Genomic DNA, 21,158 nt, shown 5'->3' with positions numbered 1-21,158 from the left:
TGCAGCTCAGCCCTCGCTTGCCCTGTTGTCATTAATCATCTCGTCTCAAAGGTTCAGAATCAACCATAGCTTATTGTTCATGATCTTGTCAAGCAGTCAGCGGGAAACCATTTCTGACAAAACTGTCACAGAGCCTTTGCAATTGATGTCTGGCAGCCCTTTTTGGATCGTCCCGTGTCTGACAGCCGAGCTGCTCAGACAGGAAGTGAGACGCCTGGTGATGGTGCTTTACATCGGGTCAATAAATGAAATCTATGAAGTGCAACCAAACTTAATTTACACATCTAAGACAGTTTATATGGTTCTGCATAAAACATGGTCATTTATTAGATCCTTGTAAGGTGTAAAGTAATGTTTCTTTGTAAAATAGGATGTGACAGGTTTATTGCACGGCTGGGATCTTCATAACTAGAGGGCTCAGTTATAATCTTCTTTCCCTTTAAAGTATTTAAAGCACATCTGCACCAAAGAGAATTTCAAGACAGACAGACAGACACTAGCATAAGATAGTTTCAAATCACAACAGATAGATAAGATTTAGATTTATTGTCTTGTGTGCTTTGTAAAATTATATTTATTTTATTGTCTGAGAGCAGCTGGTAGGGTCGTTGGTATAATATAACAGAGATGGAAGTTATGAAACACCAGGTTATGAAATACATGTGTAGATTGATTTGAGAATCACTGCTCAGTTAATAACATATCTAGCTCCATCTACTGGTGATGCAGTACTATTACTGTCGCATCATCACTGTACTTATCCTAAAGGAAATGTGTTAGATGCATGCAGTCATGCAGACATTTTAAAATATTCATTCAAACATGTAATACACAACAAACTTTTGCTTAAGTGTAGTGGCCAGTACTTAACCTCTGATCCATTTGATGATTAGAAAAAGGGAATAAAATTATTTTTATAGAATAGGTTACTGTACATAATTGATTTGGTGACTAAATAATTTTTAAATATAAATTAATAAAATCCACAATATATACTCACATTTTAGTAATGTCACACTATTTTGTTAAGAAGATAATGTGCTATAGCTAATTGCGCAATTGTCCAGTTGTGCCACATAGTGTCACTGTTACACTAGTCACAATTAGAAATCAAGTTTGACAGAATGTAGGCTACAATAAGATCAGTCAAATAAAGCCTCAACTGTAGCTGTAAGTGTTGCTTCATTGGTATAGGATGTGTTTGATAAGCTATATATAGCATTTTATATTTCATAACAGCAATTTGTTATCTGATATAATTTATACTTTTGTTTTTCGATTTAGATCAGCAATTTCAGCAGTTATCTCTCTCTCTCTCACACACACACACACACACACACACACACACACACACACACACACACACAAATGAAAAGTACTTTTGAAAAATACACACACCTGAAGAAGAATCTGGTCGCCTATATCAAAAGCTGTGGAGTGGGTAACCTTACGGGGGCAGACATGTTGAGATCAAAGTCACATGACAAATTACTCGGTTTCAAACGACAGCCAAATTACTTTAACTGTCCTGTACCTTGACCGTTTGTGCAATAAAATAATCATGTCTGACTGAGAATTTAGTTCTATCGTGCATTAATTTCCACATTTAGATTTTTAACCGAAAACGTATTCATGCCACTAGGTGTCTGTAAATGTCCGAGGACATCGAGAACATCTGTCATATCGGTCAAGAAATACAATGTAAAGTTGTAAACCCAAAATTATGGCACAAATAAAGAGCTGATGTTTGTAGGCTATGTATCAGTAGCCTATCAATTTTCCTCACTAACACTGTGTAGGCCTAATCTTCCTGTACATGGAAGATTAACTAATGACAACAAACTGGACTTAGTTTTGGATATCCAAAACTATGACTAATGCTGCTTTCACGTGATCGAAATTATTGTAAAAATAGATTAAAAAAATTCCTAGTTACACTTGGACATGAACGCCCTCTCAAGTCGTATTTACCACTGGAAAGTTCTGAGATCATTTTGATACCCAAGTTACTTTACTTAAAAACATTGCGTAGGGGAGAACGACTGCTGCAGTGGGTGACTGATATTCTTTATTAGTTTTTCCACAACCGCTACATCGTCTTGTCTTGTCGTCAAAGTAGTGCATATTTACATAGGCTATATTAATAATCATTTGAAGCATATTGTATGTATTATATACAGCAAAAATAGTATTTGACCGAAATTCCTGAATCGTCAGCAAGCTGACTATAGAGAGGTGAATGTTTATATGGTTGTCAATGAATATGGGATGATAAATATCATTTTGGCTTAAGATTTTCCCAATCAACAGGCAAGAATAAACCTGGTGTCATCCTGGTGTCATTCCTGATCTTTCCAACAACAAAGCACGTAATTGCGACAAGCTCTTAATCACAACTTCAGAAGTGGGAAGTAGGCCTATAGGACATTTCTGATAGCACGTGAAAGCAGCATTAGCTACAAGTACAGACTCAGATGCTGATGTGTTTATAGCCTGCTGTAATTACCCTTCTTAATAATAATCTGTTTTCCTAAAACATAGGCTTAGTTATTTTCTTTGCTGATGCATTCAGTCAGGTTATGCAACTTGATTTCTATTTTCCTGAGAAACAGAGTTTATAGGCTAGACTAATTTTTCCTGACATTTTACTTATATACTTATAATGTTTATTTTACATGTCATCTTGTGTTTTGTGAACTGGATGTTTGATTGTTTGTTTGTTTGTTTGTTGTTGTTGTTTTTTGATTGATCGATCGATTGATTGATTGATTGATCGATTAGCAGATCTCAAAGGGAAATGACTGTTCGTGGACAGCATTGGCAATGGAAAATATTTCAGAATCCATTTATCCAATGCAAACTAATAGAGCCGTTCCAATGTCTTGTCATGTTTCCGGTTATGACACAGCATTGCCATCTGGAAAATAAGTAATGTGAAGTTATATGTGGAAACTTGTCTCTGATACTTCCAAAGTCAAGTTTTACATGGCTTACTGCCTTAGGGTTGTTTCATAACAATATTTTCATTTAAACTTTCTTTGAAGATGGTAAAAATTTCATCAGTGCAATTGAGGAATTTACTGAAATGTGGTCATGTCGACCTCCATGGAGGTAAATCAAGCTCTTATCACATCAGATCATTACAATCTGCATTTTACAGTTTTGTATTAAAATGATTGATGCTGTTAGATTCATATCATGTTTTTCCATCATAACTAGACCAGAGGTACCAAAAGGTACACAATGTTTAACAGTAATAAAAGCAAAGTGGCATTGACACTGATATTTATACTCTACCAACACAGCCTATAAGACTGGGCCAAGTACAAATGCTTAAAGGAAGTGAACACCACAGTCCATCTAACCTAGATTCTATAAAAAAGCATGCACAGCAAGAGCACTTCTATGACATAGATATAGAATTCATAATCAGACAGACAAATACCTATTCTGGCCCTGAAGTTTTAGATGCCACAAAGTTTCCATTATTTAAAATACCACTGTATAGGTGAATACAGTTGACTCTGTTATACATTGATTACATGATAAATCAAGCTCTCAAATAAATAACAAAAATGCCATAGTTATATTTAGATTAAATTTGTTTAAAGCATTATTCAAATTTCCAGAAGCTTTCATGAAGAAGAGTAATGGTTCCAAACACTTGAGAGACGTTTCCTTAAGTTTGAGTTCCTGTCGAGACGGAAACACTGTTGATAAACTGAATAGAATGACACAGGCCAAATCTGAAAGAATTAAGAGAGAACAGATTGTTGGCCCAAACAGAATCCCACCTGCCTGCCATAAACCCTGCATCACTACTTGCATATGTGGCTGCAGTGACAACCTGTGTTTGCAAGCTTCTGATGCTTAGTAAAATTATTGTCGTAAAGGAGTACTTCACCCAAAAATTACAATTCTCCTCAAAATTCTGAGCATTGTTTACTCATCACAGACAAAATATGAGCACATCAGTTTGTAAAGACGTGGATGAGTAAATAATGACAAAATCTTCATGTTGAACTATCCCTTTAAAAAACATGCACAATTGATTAATGTTGTTGATTCTCAACACCAACGTGTTATTTGCCCAAGACAAAAAAATTTTTTTTTAATGCAAAATCACTCTAATTATTCCAATTTTAAATTTCAAATTTTATAGAAATATCTGTTTTGGAAAAATAACTTTGGGTCAGTAATGCATTATAAATATGTATGGGTAAGTTTGACTTTGAATAAATGGTAACACTTAACAATAAGGTTCAATGTATTAACTAACATTAACTAACCATGAGCAATAAAATGTTACTGTACTTGTTAAACTTTGTTAATGTTAGTTAATAAAAATAAAGCTGTTCGTTGTTTGTTCATGTTAGTTCAAAGTGCTTTAACTAATGTGAACAAGATTTTAATAAAGTATAAATGTTGAAATTAACATTAACAAAGATTAATAAATGCTGTATAAGTGCAGTTCATTATTAGTTCATGCTAACTAATGTAGTTAACTAATGTTAACTAATGGACCTTATTGTAAAGTGTTACCGTATAAATATATAAATATGGCGCTGGTATAGTACAGCAATGCACCCATTTTTGTTTTCAGAATGATTTTGTCGGAGCACATCTGGAACACATCTGCTTCCTCAAACGGGAGGAAAAGTCTTTAAATGTGCCTTTCCAGTGCATACTTCTCAGTACATGCTCTCTTAAGAGAAGAGTCATCACTCTCATATGACTGATTATAATCTTCAGAGTTCAGACTGAACCCTGAAAGCCCTCCGTTGATTTACCTATCTTGAAATTTGAATAAGCACAAATGGTTGCGGAAATGCATTAAAAATAAAAATCATATCTCTTTATTTACGTCAGAAAAAGGAGTGAAAAATGCTCCTATAGTGAAATTATCTTTTTCTCTGATAAAGTCCTTCTTATTTGTAGATTAAAAATTATTTGTAGAATAGCATGTTTTGGTAATGTTCAATATAGTCTTAGTTTATTGCCTCACACTAAGTGAATGAAGCCTGCAAGCAATTTGAGTATAATGGAAATGTTTAGACAGTTAGGTCATGCCACAGTTGAGATTAATTGGACAACTATATGGAAGCACCATAGGAAATGCTTTCACTGATCACATTCAGCTTTTATCTAAATTAACATTTCATTTTAAAACATATGAATCATTTAATTACAGATCAAATACTAAACAGACTGTAGTTTCTATGATTTTTGTGATCTATTACTCGCAGAAGAAAGACATGACTTACAGTATCTGTAGCAATATCCATGATACTTTTTTAAAGGTGTTGCAAGACAGACACGTATTTGTAGCTTTCCAAAAAAAGATTGACTGTTTGATGTGATATGTGTTGTTGACTGACCATGACTGTCTCCTTCTCATTTACACAAAGACAAAAACGGAAACGGAGGCAAATAGACACAAGCTTGAAAGTGAATTATGTTCACACAAAGACATGTATGTAAATATAACAATTTATCGCACCCGTATGTTCAAGTTGTTCTCCTAATATGTCAAATCTTTATTGTGACCTGCCTTACCTGTCTAAGCTTTAAAATATTTTAACATGAAAAATACACACCTGAGCTTTATGTGATATGTGTAAAAGAGATCTTGTCTGTTTCTGTTTGTTTATTTATGAAGCACTCTTAAAACATTACAAACAATTACAACATTAAATAAAATGATAAATAATAGCACCATGACATAATGTAATATAATTAATAACACCATGACACACACAATGACAGACATGAGCAGTTTGCAGTTAGTTAACCTGTTAAACCAAATGCTAATGCAAGTAAATGTAATTTCATATTTCATTTAAAATAGTCTAGAGCTTCGAAGCCCCCACTGCAAATACCAAGTCACAACTTAATTTCAATCTTGTCCTAGAAATGTCTAAAGTCAACTGACTTTCTGACCTGAGAGTCCTAGTGGTTTATGTATGTGACGAAGATGCACTAAATACGCAGGTGCCAAGTTATGTAATGCTTATACAAGATTCAACCATTTAAAATCAATTGAATTGGCAACCAATGCAGTGAGGCTAAAAGAAACGTTACATGCTGTTTCTTACGAATACCTGTCAAAAGTCTGGCAGCAGCGTTCTGCGCCAGTTGAAGATGATTTAACAATGATTGGCTAACACCCATACAGTATAAATAATCTTTAAAAAATCCCAAAAAGACAAAAACGGTTTAACCTTTGCAATTGATGTCAGATATAAAAAAAAAAAAAAAAAGATTTGACCACATAATTAATCTGTTTATTAAATTTCAGAGAATTATCAAACTGTACACAAATATTCTTTACCCTTTATATCCACGATTTAACTTTGTGTAAACACTTCAATAATGACTCAACTGAACTCTTAACTTCTTTCCGCAAAGGTACACCTGAGTGTCATCTGCTTAACAATGAAAAGGTAGCATTTATAATGAAAACAGGATTGGGCCAAGAATAGTTCCTTGTGGAACCCCACTAAACAATGGGGCTGTTTTAGAACAATGTTGACCAAAATTAACCCAGTAGCACCTCATTGCAGTACACGAGATCCAGGGGGCGGAGTTGGATCCAGATCTAAGGGGTGGAGATGGGTAGGATTAGGGGTGGGGTTAGGGATCAGGGGGTGGAGATGGGTAGGTTTAGGTATATGTAAGGTGGGAGGAGTTGGATCTGGATCCCCCTGGATTACGTGTTCTGCAGTGAGGACCATCTCAAATTAACTGAGAAAGTCCTATTAAAAGGGAAGGACTTAAGAAGGAAGGCGAGAGACATCAATCGAAATCAAAATTTCCTTTAGAGCTTTCAACAAGGCCGTTTCTGCTGTGATTTGCTTTAAACCCTAAATGAAAATTTTAAAAGTCTGCAATTGACTTAAAGCGACATTTTCTAGGATTTTAGATAAAAATTGTCATTTCGAAATAGGCCGGTAATTAGATAAAATACTTTTCAGAAGGGGCTGTAAAATAGCATGCTTAAAACACATTGGAACTACTGCTGTTGTAAAACTTCTATTAATTAAAGTGGACCAATAGACTTGGACCAATGATATCGAAAGTCTGCTTAACTAATTTTGATGGAACAACATCGCGACAATGTGTAGGTTTCAACTGGCCAACTATCTCAGCTAAAGACTGTAGAGAAATTGATGTCAATTGATCAAACACAGCAGAAATGGTACAAGAAAGCAAGGGGTTCTACAAACCACGTTCAATATGCAACCTGATATCAATTTTCTGAACAAAAAGTTCAACAGATCATCACACACAATAGCAGACAGATCAGGACATGTAACAATTGGATTAATCACTGAGTTAATATTGAATAACTTTAGAATTACCACCACTGTACTTTATGAGTAAATCAGCTAAATAGATTCTTCCCTCTTCCACAGCCAGGGTTCTGATTTGGCCTAACACTCTTAACCCGATGGAATTTAGGACAGAGGAACATACAGAATTAAAAATGTTAAAAGAAAACATTCACATCCAGATGCAGGGAAGTGCTATCAAGAGTAAAGGTAATGTCAGACCCAAAGAATATTTAACTGCTCAGTAGTGGCTTTTTTAAATTCCCAATGGCGAACTGGAGAACATGCATTGCAAATGACACAAGAAATGGTTACAGTACTGGTAATGGGCATATTATTTGAGAGTGCTGAGTTATGAATTTCAACATCCCCAACAGAAAGGCCATAAGTCCAAGGTATGTCCATGATCATGAGTAGGTCCATGTAGATGTTGTGTGAGGTTAAAAAAGTAATAGTCCATAAAACCATTAGCCAGTGAGTTAGATGGACAACAGACATGCACGTTGAAATCTCCCAGAGTTAAAAGTTTATCATATTTTAGACAAATCTCACCTAAAACTCGAGAACTCCTGTATCATAAAAAGCATGGCTAAGAACCTTTAAAGAGGAAGCAATCCTTTTTTTATTTCTCATAATATGCCCATCCTATGGTTTAGACAGCTGGGCTGGAGGCTAAATTACATCAAACATATTATGTTCAATGGCACAAAGTTCAACACTACCTCCTCTATTCTTATTCACAGTCAAAGGAAGAGCAGACATGTGCATGTTTTCATAATCAAAGGCTTAAACCACTACACACTGCTTCTGGTGTTTTTCTTGATCCTGAGACATGTTAGATCATTACACAGATGTTACCACAGTCTTTATCTTCATCTACCACATCCATCCCATCTCAAGGAAACCTGCCCTTGGGGTCCAACTCTAGTTACGGACTGTTTAGGAACAAAGTCCAGGAGCAGCTCTACCAATCTGAAGACTTCTATATCTAATGCTAAACTAGCATCCTAACTGTAAGATAACTGTAAGTTTTTATTTGGCTTGCTATGGGAAATATCTGTCTCAGACATGAATCCTTCTGGCTTTGTGTTCATTGGCAATTATATGAGCATTATGGTTTCAGATTTACCTTTGATCTGCACCTTTGATCTGATACCACCTTTGCCGTGGCATGTTTAACACGTGTTATATGCATTTTGAGCCTTTTGTCAACTTCAGATTTTGAGTTGATTCTTCTGAATGATTATAGTTTGGGCCTGGCAATGATTTTAGCCCATCGGTTGAGATCACTAACTGATGAATTGATAACAGTAAATTACAATGTCATGAGAGTAGCAGCAGGAGAAAGAGCCTGTAATCATTTTTACATCAAACCAAGCATGTGTGCACTACCATGTGAGCTCGATATGCTTTCATAAAACCTATATGTTGCAAAACACTGAAAATGCTTACTCATACTTCAGCCAATCAAGTACAATCTGATAAAACAGCAAGCGCGAGGCTATTTTTAGGTGCATGTGGCTTTCTACGACTCGTTTAGTTGACCATGTGAGAAGTTGTTATCTTTCCATAAAACAAGTTGAGCTGTACAACACAAGGGTATTGTCACAGTCATCGTCTGCACCAGTCTGTCTTTGTCTCTGCACTACACTTCCCAGCATCCCTCATGTTTACACACCTGCCCGTCATCATCGTTGTCACCTGTGTCTTGTTTATCATCATCTGTTTCACCTGTCTTCGCCTCATTATTGTTCATCAGTCTCTGTATTTAGTTTGCTTCAGTTCAGTTTGTCTTTGTCGGTCGTTGTCTTTGTTTAGTTGTGTGAACTGAAGTCCTGGAATGTTTCCCTTCATCTCTTTAAGCTAAATGTGTAAATAAAGCATCTAAATTGAGTTCCTTTCGTCCTCTGTATCCTGCACAACGCCTGACAGGTATAGTGTTGGTTTTTGGGTGGGAGTTGGTTCTGATTATGTTGGGAGAAAGTAAGCAAAACCACTTGTTTGTATACTGGAATTACCCAGATTGACTCATAAACAAATAAAATGCTTATTTAGATATTCACATTCTGTCAGTGTGATCCAAATCATCCTCTGTTTTGGCTGTCTGACTGAAACACCATTCTGTGAAAGAACATCACAGTGTGAACAATAATGTGTGTGTCAATGTCACAATTGACTGCAAAATCTATTTTGGGCTGCATATTAAATGTTAATGCATTTTATGTGAATCTAAATGTCACATGTCAAATTATTTAATTCATTGCAACAATAAGCAGTGCCATTAGATGATAAAATGATCATTCATTAGTCTTTCATTCAGCTCTCTTTATGGATTGCTTGTGTTGCATGAGCTGAATGTTTGATAGGAATAAAAGTCTCTAATTAACAACACTTCATATGGTTACCATTAGAATTATGCACTGTATGAACAACATGAGCCAAACATTGCTATGACATTGAGAGTTTGTTTGTGGGGCTGTTTGGATAGAGGATAGAGGCTCAATGTGTTTCTGCACTGAAGTTTAAATATTAAACCGTTTCTTTTTCTTTTTTCATTGAAGAGCAATAAACAAAATACGTTGCAAAAGCATTATAAGTGAAAGTCTCACAGCTCTTTCCTCCTTCCTTTAATTAAACCTAGTTTGATGAAAGATAGCAGTGGCTCTTTGATAAAGACATACCGGTATGTACATTAAATGCTTACAATTTTACAAACACACACAAATATCCATAAAACATCTAGTCAAGTACTGCAATACAACCTTGTTTCCAGAACATTCTTTTGCTGCATAATTCAATAACATATATGTTTTGGCTTCAGTGTTTATAAGGAAGAAACATTGTGCTTAATAGTTAAGTTCAAAAGTACCCAAAAAAAAGCATGCACATCCCCTAAATTTCACTGTAGGTGAAAAAAAAGGTAAATCATGGAAAAAGGTAGTGTGCATTTTTCTTGATTTACTTTTAATAGTGAAGTTGAAACATTGAAATTACGATAGGATAAATCTCACAAACACCCATCAGTAGCATGTGTAGGTCATATTCACCCAAAATTCAAATAAATAAATTATATTGTCCTAATAGGATTTTTGAATTTAAATGGTAAAATATTTACATATCACAATTGTACATATTGTATTGCCATTCATTTGAGCTTTTATATATTTAAAAAGTCATTGTATTACATTTATACGAATCTAATGACTCAACAACTGAGAACAATTGGAATATTAAGAAAAAAGTTAAACATCCAAACACATCCAAACTAAATTTCACGGAAATTATGAGATACACACAAGGAAATTATGAGATACACACAGACACACACACACACACAGAGACACAAATCATAATAGTCCTAAAATAGGTTTTCTTTATGCAATTTGATTTTAGGGTGAAATATGACCTGGACATGTATGTGAAAGATTCGACTAGTCCAATGCAAAACTATTACCAGTTACCATATGGTGGTCATAAGCTAATAGTTTTCCTCTAAATTCATATTACTGTGATCAGGCATCACATAGATAGACTTGCTCTTCTTCTTGCGGCCTGCGGCGTTCTCTGGCTCAGGTATGGATGATAAAGACAGATAGGCGGCTATGCTGCTCCTCACCCCGTAGCTCATCATGTTATCTTTGCTGTCCACAGTATCCAGTCCGCTTGGGCTCATAAGCTGAGACCTATTCATGTGGAGACATATTCATACACCAATCATTCCCAGCTCACACTGAAGCTCAGCAAGTGGAGGAAATACTTAGCATGATCTAAAAAAGACAGAGACATACTTATTCACTTTCTTCCAATCCAAGTTCCGACGCATTACCACTGGTGGCGCTTCCTGGGTTGAGCTCGGGGCAGGGTTGGATAGAGCCAGACACGGGGCGCTGAGAACACAACATATACCATCTGACGAGTCTGAGGGAAAACCAAAACACATCAGCATGAATGCATCACACACCCATTCTACATTACAAGCAGAGCATGAGCGTTTTGTCTCACCAGAGTAGTGATTGACCATGTCCTCCAGACACTGGAAGGTAAGCCGTGGTGAGATGTAGTACCAGCTATTAGTCAGCCGGAATATCTTATAGTGCTTCACGTTCCTGTGTCTCACTGAGAGAGAATATACACCTGCAGGGAGAAGCAGCCATGACTGCACTTATATGTGTGAGTGTAAACATTTTTGCAATATAAACTTGTGGACGAGAAGAATACATGCAAGACACTTCCAGGTACTTACCTCTCTCTAGCGGACTTTCTCTAATTAGAAATGATCCGACACTGTTACCAGGCAACGACAAAAGCTCTTCTGCCTTCTGTCTGCTAACCCCCTCAAACAGCCATCTTTAGAAACAAGAAATGACAAAGAGGAAATGATGTTACCAATTGAAAATAGTGACTTCCCAATTTAATAAAGAAATGGATTATTTTAGTCCTTATTATATCAGAACTAAGATCAGTGTTTCACAGTTTACATACAATGTGTAATAAAATCTAAATATGTGCACTACCGTTCAAAGGTTTTGACAGTAAATTTGTTTTTTAAGAAAGTAATACTTTATTCAGCAAGGATGCATTCATTTTAAATCATCAAATTAATTAATTAATGCAAATTAATCAAAATGGATAGTAAAGATATTTCTAATGATCATTTCTAAAATGATGATTTCTAAAAAATCAAATGCATCACGGTTTCCACAAAAATATTAAGCAGCACAACTGTTTTCAACATTGATAATAATAAGAAATGTTTCTTGAGCACCAAATCAGCATATTAGAACATTTTTAAATATATTAAAAAAGAAAAAGGTTAATAATATTTGTAATAATAATGTAATAATATTTCACAGTATTAGTGTTTTACTGTATTTTGGATCAAATAAATGCAGCCTCGGTGAGCATTAGAAAACATCTTACCGACCCCAAACTTTTTAAAGGTGCTATATGTATTTTTTAGCGGCCTCTATCGTGATGTTTTAGATCGCAAAAATTTTTTCAAGAGCGCTCGTGCTCTTGCGCGTTCTCGAACACAAGAGCGAGCACTCATGGTACCGGCCACACTGAGACTTTCAACACACCGGAGAAAGCATCACACAACATGCTGGAAACTCATGTAAACTCCCACTGCAATGTTACAATAACAGGCTACTTTTATCAGGTTGACGTTGAACTTGTGTTCCATGCTCGTACCATGATAACGTTACATTGACTGCTTTTAGCCAACATGTGGTGTTAGCATAATAAGGCATTTCACTAACTATTCATGTATCTTTCACAATCAGGCAGCAATCTCAACATAGGTGAATGTATAATATGATAACGAAAACGGTTAGTGAACTAGACTGAACAATTCCAGTGTAACAGTAAGATCGTAGGAAGTAACATTACTGTACTGAACAAGTCTGAAAATTATAAACAATATGATAGTAGTGGGATGAGTGACGTTAGACAGTAGATCTAGTACATAAAATAAAAGTTACATCCTAAAGCACCTACTTTTTGTTATCCTGGAACAGTCTTTTGTATTCATTTCATGTCTCATGTATGTTGTAGTTTACCTTGCCATTTCATTACAGTTTACCATTATTTATTTCAGCATATCTGAAATCTTGTAATTAATCACAATAAAAATAGCAGAGGTCTCTCCATAATTCAAACGCTCTGCCGATGTTGATCCGTGTTTTCGTCCTAAGTCGATCCGATTCACGTTTGGCCTGACGAGCTTCAGCAGATACATTTTTGTTTTGTTTAATTTTTTATATTAATGTGGAGCAGGGCTGCCAACTCTCACGCATTCAGCCTAAGACTCACGCAATTGAGCCAATTCTCACGCTCTCACGCCACACCCCCGATTTCTCACGCTGAAGTGTCAACCCAGTCGGTCAAATGCCTGAAACTAAGATAAGTTTATCTATAGATCTACCAGTTGAGCCATTCGTGATCGACTAGGCTATAGTTTTACCGCAAATTAGTTAAAATATCCTGTAATCTCTAGAGGTAGCGTGCATGCGAGACAGATGTGTTGAGCGCCTAACGGTGCGGTCCTAACCGCGCACGCGCACGACGGCAGAGAGGTAAGCGAGTAAAAGAGCTTTCGTGTAGAGCTTTTTTTGCGTCTAGACTGTAAAAAGGAGAGAGGCTCGGGAGTGTGCATGCACGTCACATCCGATGGATTTCGCAGAAAATCCGACCCGGAGACTTCACATACAAATAGGAATATTGGCCTTCAGAGGTAATAGCAAAACCCGACAAGTGGATCATTGTAATGTGTGATTACAACCCCTTCACACACAGCCAATAAAAAAAGGATTCATTTTAGAAGAAAAGTTACATTTAGCACCTTTAATAGTAGAAAGTTTAGAAAGTGTTGCACTATTAATTGCGCATTCGAAATGTTCTGAAAGAGTTGCAGCAAAATTGTCTCGCATGTCATTGATCATTCAGTAGCCTACGTATTGTATTCTGTCCAGATATTCTGCATTTGGAAATGAATTTCTGGGATCATCATGAAACATACAGTACATAAGTGAGGATAATCAGTCCATAATTACCCATGATAAACCTTTGCCACATGATTACTTGGAATGTAATTCTCAGTTCCTGTTTGAAGAGAACGCACTTTCCACCAGCAACCATCTCTGTAAAGCATTCATTGACGTGTACATTAAAAGACATTTTTTTAGATTGTATGCGTTTACATAAACTATACAGTATATGTATATGCACATGAACGTTAAAATAAAAAAATGCATTTCATAAGGTGCTGATGTATTATATATTACAGGTGTTTGTTGTCAGATAGCATGAAACACATTATATTTCTTTAAAAGAACACTTACTCTGAAAGACCTTTGAGTCTGTCCCCGATCTTAAAGATAGGTTCACTTATGTCACGACATGGATAATCAGCAAGCACCACAAGACTGTCGCAGTCTGTAAACAATATGAGTTATGTCAAAGACTCACATTAAAACATATTTAGGTATACAGCAATAGCTTACCTTTAAACATGGTGTCAATGCTGCTAGGCTCTGGGTTTGACTTTTCCTGCCTCATCACATTGCCCATGATGGCAGGTTATAGAGCCCACAGCTCTACAGATGCTGAAATCTTAAATGAATATTTCATGTTTATACAATGGAGAGTTTGAGCTTCCCATTTGATAGTCAACAGCTAAGTTAACGAAACAGCCGGTTTAATTTTGCAACTTCCTCTCAACTAATGTGTTATCGCTGTCAAAAAATAGAACGGGGAAGCTGCGGAGAGTGCAGGTCTAACACTATTTCCCACAAAATATTTAACTCATTTTTCTACAGTGCAACCAAACGTTGCGAGTCACAAATGCTCCATTCCTAGATTGACCTGTTTACTCGAGACTCGTCACTTAAAAGGCCATTTTACATTATGGGCCCTTTAACCATCCTCAAAATGAATGCTGAATTTTGACATAAAAACATCGAAGTGGTATGTTCACGATCTTTATTGCTCACTTATTTTTATTGAAAATATGATTTACAGGGGGAGGTTACTGTAGGTAAATAAATCTCAATGGATAACACTTGAAACTCTTTCGTTTTCCAGTGAAACAGCCTATAAATGCCTTTTTATTTTCCACTCAACACCAACAGAAATATGCTAGGCACATAAATTAGTTTTCTTACCTCTCACTTTAAGCAGTTAAACATCCATGTTTCCTCCAGAGGGCAAAGCTTCAGTTCTGGGTGGCTGCTCTCAATAAAGTGGTTTAGAGTAACGAAATATTGCCCTGGTCTCGACCGAAGGCCAGCCGTAACAGCAGTCGAGTTCTGAGTGGCCTGCACTGCTCTGCAGGCTAATCTAAACTGAGCGCTGGTCTGCTGAAAACAGAACATAGCCACATACTTCCTCTGGTAAAATGAGGAAGAGTTTCCTAACTATCTCTTCCTTCATCCCCTCAACGTGCACCCACCGAAATGATTACAAATTCTTAATGCATATAATACAGGACAGCGAATCATTATTTAATGCAAATAAGCACACTCTGCAATGTTTAAGTTGAAGTTAAAATATGTGATTTCTGTGTGCTCCGTATAGTGTGCTCAAATGGGTGTTGTGCAACTTCCTGTGTATGGCATTAGTGGGTGAAGGTCTGGGTGTGAGTGCTTCTACATGTGTGAGTCTCAGAAGCATAACGCCTATATCTAGACATTAAAAGGCCATTAAGGACACGAAATGTAATCTAGTGCAAAACATTAGGCTTTCAAATGTTTTTGTTATCTTTGTAATTTAAGTTTTTTTTACAACCCCAGATCCACCTAAATGATTTACTATGAAAAGTGCCTTCACAACTGAGAATTGTTTATCATTTATCCTTCAAATGAGAGGCCATTGAATACATTTTCAGACAGCCAGAGAAAAAGGAAGTGTGACTGTCTATGCATTATTATTTATGCACTTCCATGTGCTACTTATACATGTGAAAAATCAACAATACACAATCATCTTTATGTTCCGTTGTGGATCAAACCTCATAGATTTATGCCTCTGGAGAAATATTATCCATTTATCAAGACTTACAGCTGATACAAACTGCAAAATGCTTAAAAGTGGGTATTTATTTTATTACCTTGGGTTAAAATCTCCACTGTATCAACCAGTTGTATGCTTTGGACTGCAAAATGAATAAAATAATGTGACCGATATCTGGGATTTCTTATTTCTGATTGTCCCTTGTGCAGCCCTCTGAATATTCACCTGACTAGTTCGATCCAAGTACCTCATTTTCTCTGGGTCTGAGGCTTTAACTTCTCTTATTTGTGCTTTCATAACTTTGTTACTAAATGCACTTCCATGGTACATTAAATAACTTGAGTTAAATACGTTAATATTTTTCCACTATATATATATATTTTTTTTTTTTTATATTTTTTTTTAAGTGAACTGAATACTTGATGCAAAATTAGAATTTTAGTCAGGTCACATTCATTACTGACAATGCAGTCATCAAAGTTTTAAATTAACCATAACAGATCAGGGGAACTGGCCTGAAGAACTGATGTGAGCTGGGTTGACAAGCCTAAAAAAGACATTTTCATTGAATTACATTTGTGAATAGATATGATACCAGAAGTATCTGTTTATATATTCATTGTATGCATTGATGCAATTTTCTTCTAGAAACAAACTTTGTTGTATTATTTTCATGTTATCACTGTGAAGCTGCTTTGATACAATCTGTATTGTAAAAAGCGCTATATAAATAAAGGTATAGTCAACGTTATACCGTTATAGTCATCTTTGCAGTAGACGTTATACGTCATTAGCCAACGTTTTATCATTATAGTCAACGTCATAGTTAGCGTTATATCGTTAGTCATCGTTACAGTGAACGTTATACTCATCATTATTTCATTAGTTAACATTATATCGTTAAAGCTGCAGTCCGTAGCTTTTTCCCTTTTTGTCGCCATCTCTGTTCGAAATCTGTAACTGCAGTGATTCGCGGAATTATCATCTTTACGTGGGTTGTAAATCGGCATGAAACAGCGCGGATGAACACAGTGTTTTGAGGCGAGTGCTGCTGTCAATCACCGCGCTGTGGAAAATGTCTTCTGAACAAGTAAGTAACATCCATTTTTGTTCTGATCAACTAAGGGGGGAAAAGCATTCGACATGACAAGCGATCGTTAGATTTAATCAGCGCGATTTACAGCAACCGTGCAAATCATAGCCTACTTTGTTCTCAAATTGTTCATGTTAACAACATCAGCATTGCGTGACTGACGTTATTTAATGTGTTTTATGATTACCTGTGTAGTTCAGAATTCATATTCTCCATAATAGCTAAACGAGAAAGGCACAACAAAGGAAACTCCATAACTGTGTGAATTAAGAAAACGTACTGTTACACGATTGAACTATTGAAATGTCTTACTTGTTCAGCAGAAAAAGCTGTCTCTTCTTCCGTTTCGAACCCCTTCGGGAGTTTACGGACCTTTCAAAATCCCCACCGATGTGTATCCTTGTGTTCGCATGAGACGGTTTCTTTCTCTTTCCACCTTAAATCCGAAGTACGAAGTCTTTTGGGTTTTATAACTGGTTAATCTCCAGTTGACACTGATGATTGTTGTCGGGATCTTTCTGGATCCGCCATAAGTTTAATTATGTAAAGTGCTGCGAGAAAAGCCTATACATCTCTACATCTCCTCACGCGCAGCAGTATAGCCGGCTAGCCGAAACTCCTTCTTTATGTGTACGGGTGTGACGTAATGACGCAAAGACATGCTCGAATTTCCCGCGAAAACCCACCAGTACCACTGGAATTAAAATCATTATTACAAGCTAACCGTTTTGAATCTAGCTATGGCAAGCAGATAGTTTTGAACACTGGCTGAAGATGTTTTTTTTTAAATAATTAATTTGGATTATTTTTAACTTAAAAAAGTTACGGACAGCAGCTTTAAAGTCATTTTTATAGTGAACTTTATATCGTTAGTCATCATTACAGTCAACGTTTTACTAATCGTTATATTGTTAGTCAACATTTTATCATAGTCAACTTTATAACGTAATAGGCATTGTTATATCATTAGTCGTTGTTACAGTGAACGTTATACTCATCATAATATCTTTAGTCAACAATATATAATATAACATATCTGACTGATCTAAGCTGCATTTCACAAAAGCAGCATGAGCCCAAGTTGACCATTTCTTTATTTTAGACATCATTTGTGCCGATTGCTGCTTGCGATTTTGTGGAAAACTGATATTATGTCCTGTGATGTTTTAACAGAATAAAGCTCAGCTGTGTCTCTCTTTTCTAAAGCTCTCATAAAGCATCATAATTGGATGAGCAAAAAAGGATTACAAAGTTCAGCTCACGTGGAGACAAGTTAATTAATTCACATGGTTTGCTTCATTGCTTTTCTTTATGCTCAACATGATTATTTAAACCCTAAAAATTCACGTCGAAAGCTTAGTTGTGGCTTGCATGTTAATGTCTTTTTCCATTGAAAAATATTTCTCTCAAATGCACTTTTTACTTTTTGACAGGCAATTGGAGTCAAGAATGTTCGGAGTGATCTTCTTAGTCTGGGAAAGCCATCAGTGCTGTTCTTCTGATCAACTGCATATTATCCGCTCGCTTCTCACCCCTTCTCAACTTGATTTATTGCCAAAAGCTATAGACAAGCTAATGCCAATACCACAAATATGGCTCTCTATTTAATCACAGCAGTGACACATTTTGCTAGATCACATTTTCATTTGCATTCTTATCTTTAAACAGTTCACACAACTCAGACCTGTCAAATAAACCTGTTGTGTCTATGAAAGCACCTTCTATTATTTTAAAAACAATACATATTCTCCTGTATGTGATTCAAATGGTCTTCTTTATTTTCAATGCAGTGTTGGAGAGTACCTATAACTAAAAGCATTTTTAATGGCAATCACGTTTGCAAAGCAGTGCAAGATTTCATCTGAGGGTATGCACAGAGTGGGAATTTCATTTTTAATAATTCAACTCTGAGAGAAGGTGTAATTTTCTTGAGTAGGCCTATGTCTAGCATTATTACGGGTGAATTCCGGTTAATTGATAAAAAAGTGTCCCAATCAATCTGAATTCACTATGTAGACTAGAGACTCTTCAGATCAAATGATCAGTGAGAGCAAAGGTACATCTGAGTCTCTAGACACGTTTAAACATTTTAAAACATGGAAAACGGGAAAAAGCAACACAATAGCCTTTTATCGCACTTCCACGTTCGAAAAGCGGAAGCTTCAAATAGGAGCGTAAAAAATATTCCACTGCAGGCTTTATCAATGGCTGTGCTCATAGTACGGGATTGTTATGATTTATTTATGTAAAATTCAGCACAGATACTTCTTCTAAAGACACCAACCTCAAATTTAGAATCCTTAATTAAGTATTGTGAAAAAAAAAACAAGCAGAGAAAAGAAGAAGCAGAAACAAACAATAGCATGTGAGCAGATGCATATGTAAAATAACGTGATCATCAAACAGCATATAAATAAAAACTGCCTAATGTTACAGAATGAAATGTCGACCCAGGACGAGCTATAGGATTGTAAAGCTTTAGGGTGTTGATGGACTCGATCTGCTCCATCTATGTCTTTGATCATCGGTCTGATCTGGATGTAGCCTTTGACAAGCGTTTTTTTCAGCTTTTTCATTCAAGTGTTAAAAAAAGAGATTATATTAAGCTACAATTAATCAGGGTTTTTTGTTTAAAAGCGGAGGCTCTGTTCTTTCTTTTCATCATGTTCAGATATTCATACAACAAAATATTCTGGGACAATGAAAATTTTGTGAAAATGCTCAAAAAAGCTGGCAGTGGCTGGCAACTTTAAAAAAAAAATTAAATGCAATGATTGGATAGCATTATGCTGTAGACAAAAATGGGTGGTTAATCATAATAAATATAATGCAAAAATAAACAAATTGATATTAAAAATATAATTAAAGCACTGGCAGTAAGAGCTGCGTGCTGCTTGTTAATCTCATGACTGATCTCATCGCATCTCTCGACAATCGCATCTCTCAGATAATGTTACACATTATAATGAAAGATGACATAACAGTAGAGTATCGTGCAAGTCTAAATAAACCGTTTTAAATATTTACGTTTATTGTTGAGTTCAACTAAATGAGTGGAATTTTCTACTCTAGCATCCACCCACAGGAATGCAAGCAGAAATTCTTTACGACACGCGGTAAAGGCCTACGGTCAAAGACATCCATTTATAGCATTTTCACATAGAAAAACAACTAATAGTATGAGGACACAAAAACACTTCTGGTGTGAATGGCAAATCTATTCAGCCCACCTGTTTGGTTCTTATAAGAACCTTTCAGTAAACAGTTTGTAAATGTATTTTTTTGGGGCAATGGAAAAATTCAATGGTAGAGATTCTTCATAGATCAATGCCAATAAAGAATATTTATTTTATAAGAGTATATAGCTAGTATATTGAAACTAGTAGCTTCATATCATTATAGTTATCTTTTAACTTTGCAGGCTGAAGTTTAAATAGCTTCAATGTTAATCTTGTCTTTTTGTTATTTCCTGTGAGGCCTAATATGACGTGTTAATGGCTGCAGAGCTCAAAGCAGACCACAGCAGATACGGCCCCTCACGGAGACTACGGCCACAATGCATGTAGACTTCAGTGGAAACTCTGACATAGAACAGGGTGATTAAGTCACAGTGCAAATTAAGCATTGTGGGTATACCATCACACTGCACAGAGATGAAACTCAGCAGTACTGAAGCAGGAACACGTGGCAGAGTTCGGTGTTGGCCAGGTCTAATGACTTCGAGCTGTCTCACAGTAATAGGCTGCCTCCAGCAAAAACAAAACTACAGCCATCCTGTGGTGAATGAAGCTGTTTTTAAATACGCTAGATTCAAAGGATAAAGTCATGTTATTCACATCAAATATACCCGAATGTTCATGCATTTAAGACTGCCCATGTAATCAACTTTTTTGTGCAAATGGTAAAAACATGCACATATAAATAAGCCTTACCTCATTTTTTGATTATGGAACTAAAATTACTTTAACTTCCTGTATCATTCCTGTTATGTATCAAGCTTTGAACTTTTATAAAAATTAATATGCTTTTATAGTGAAACACCAGGCAGACTTAAAGAAATATGCTCTTTTGCATACTCGCATGCTTCAGCTTTATAATTTATAACTTGATTATTTACATAGTGGCAAGACATCAAGATGGAACTTAACAGGATGGTAATAATTGCTTAGTGAGTGATTGGCAGATTGGCAATTATAGATATAGTAATAACATTCAATATTTCA

The 21,158-nt window shown here is 35.9% G+C and overlaps 1 protein-coding gene across 2 annotated transcripts; it reads right to left on the bottom strand.

Moving 5' to 3' along the window:
• Positions 1–10,649: 10,649 nt before the first annotated feature.
• Positions 10,650–15,208, bottom strand: sla1a (Src like adaptor 1a). Of its 2 annotated transcripts, none has more exons than XM_056257585.1 (8): positions 14,996–15,208; positions 14,336–14,444; positions 14,174–14,267; positions 13,886–13,972; positions 11,575–11,678; positions 11,334–11,465; positions 11,120–11,249; positions 10,650–11,014 (listed from the first exon to the last, which is right to left on the bottom strand). In XM_056257585.1, exons 2-8 carry the CDS (start codon positions 14,400–14,402, stop codon positions 10,810–10,812), a joined length of 819 nt encoding a protein of 272 aa, XP_056113560.1. In that variant the 5' UTR covers positions 14,403–14,444; positions 14,996–15,208; the 3' UTR covers positions 10,650–10,809. The 2 variants fall into 2 exon arrangements, with proteins under 2 accessions (XP_056113560.1, XP_056113559.1); XM_056257584.1 differs by having other exon boundaries at positions 14,336–14,437; positions 14,996–15,207.
• Positions 15,209–21,158: the final 5,950 nt, after the last annotated feature.

This window comes from Rhinichthys klamathensis, unplaced genomic scaffold, assembly GCF_029890125.1.
Source record: "Rhinichthys klamathensis goyatoka isolate OS25496 unplaced genomic scaffold, OSU_Roscu_1.1 h1tg000140l_1, whole genome shotgun sequence".
In the NCBI taxonomy this organism is placed as follows: domain Eukaryota; kingdom Metazoa; phylum Chordata; class Actinopteri; order Cypriniformes; family Leuciscidae; genus Rhinichthys; species Rhinichthys klamathensis.
The sequence above is the reverse complement of the archived record's forward strand: the minus strand, read 5'-3'. Positions and strand labels throughout refer to the sequence as shown.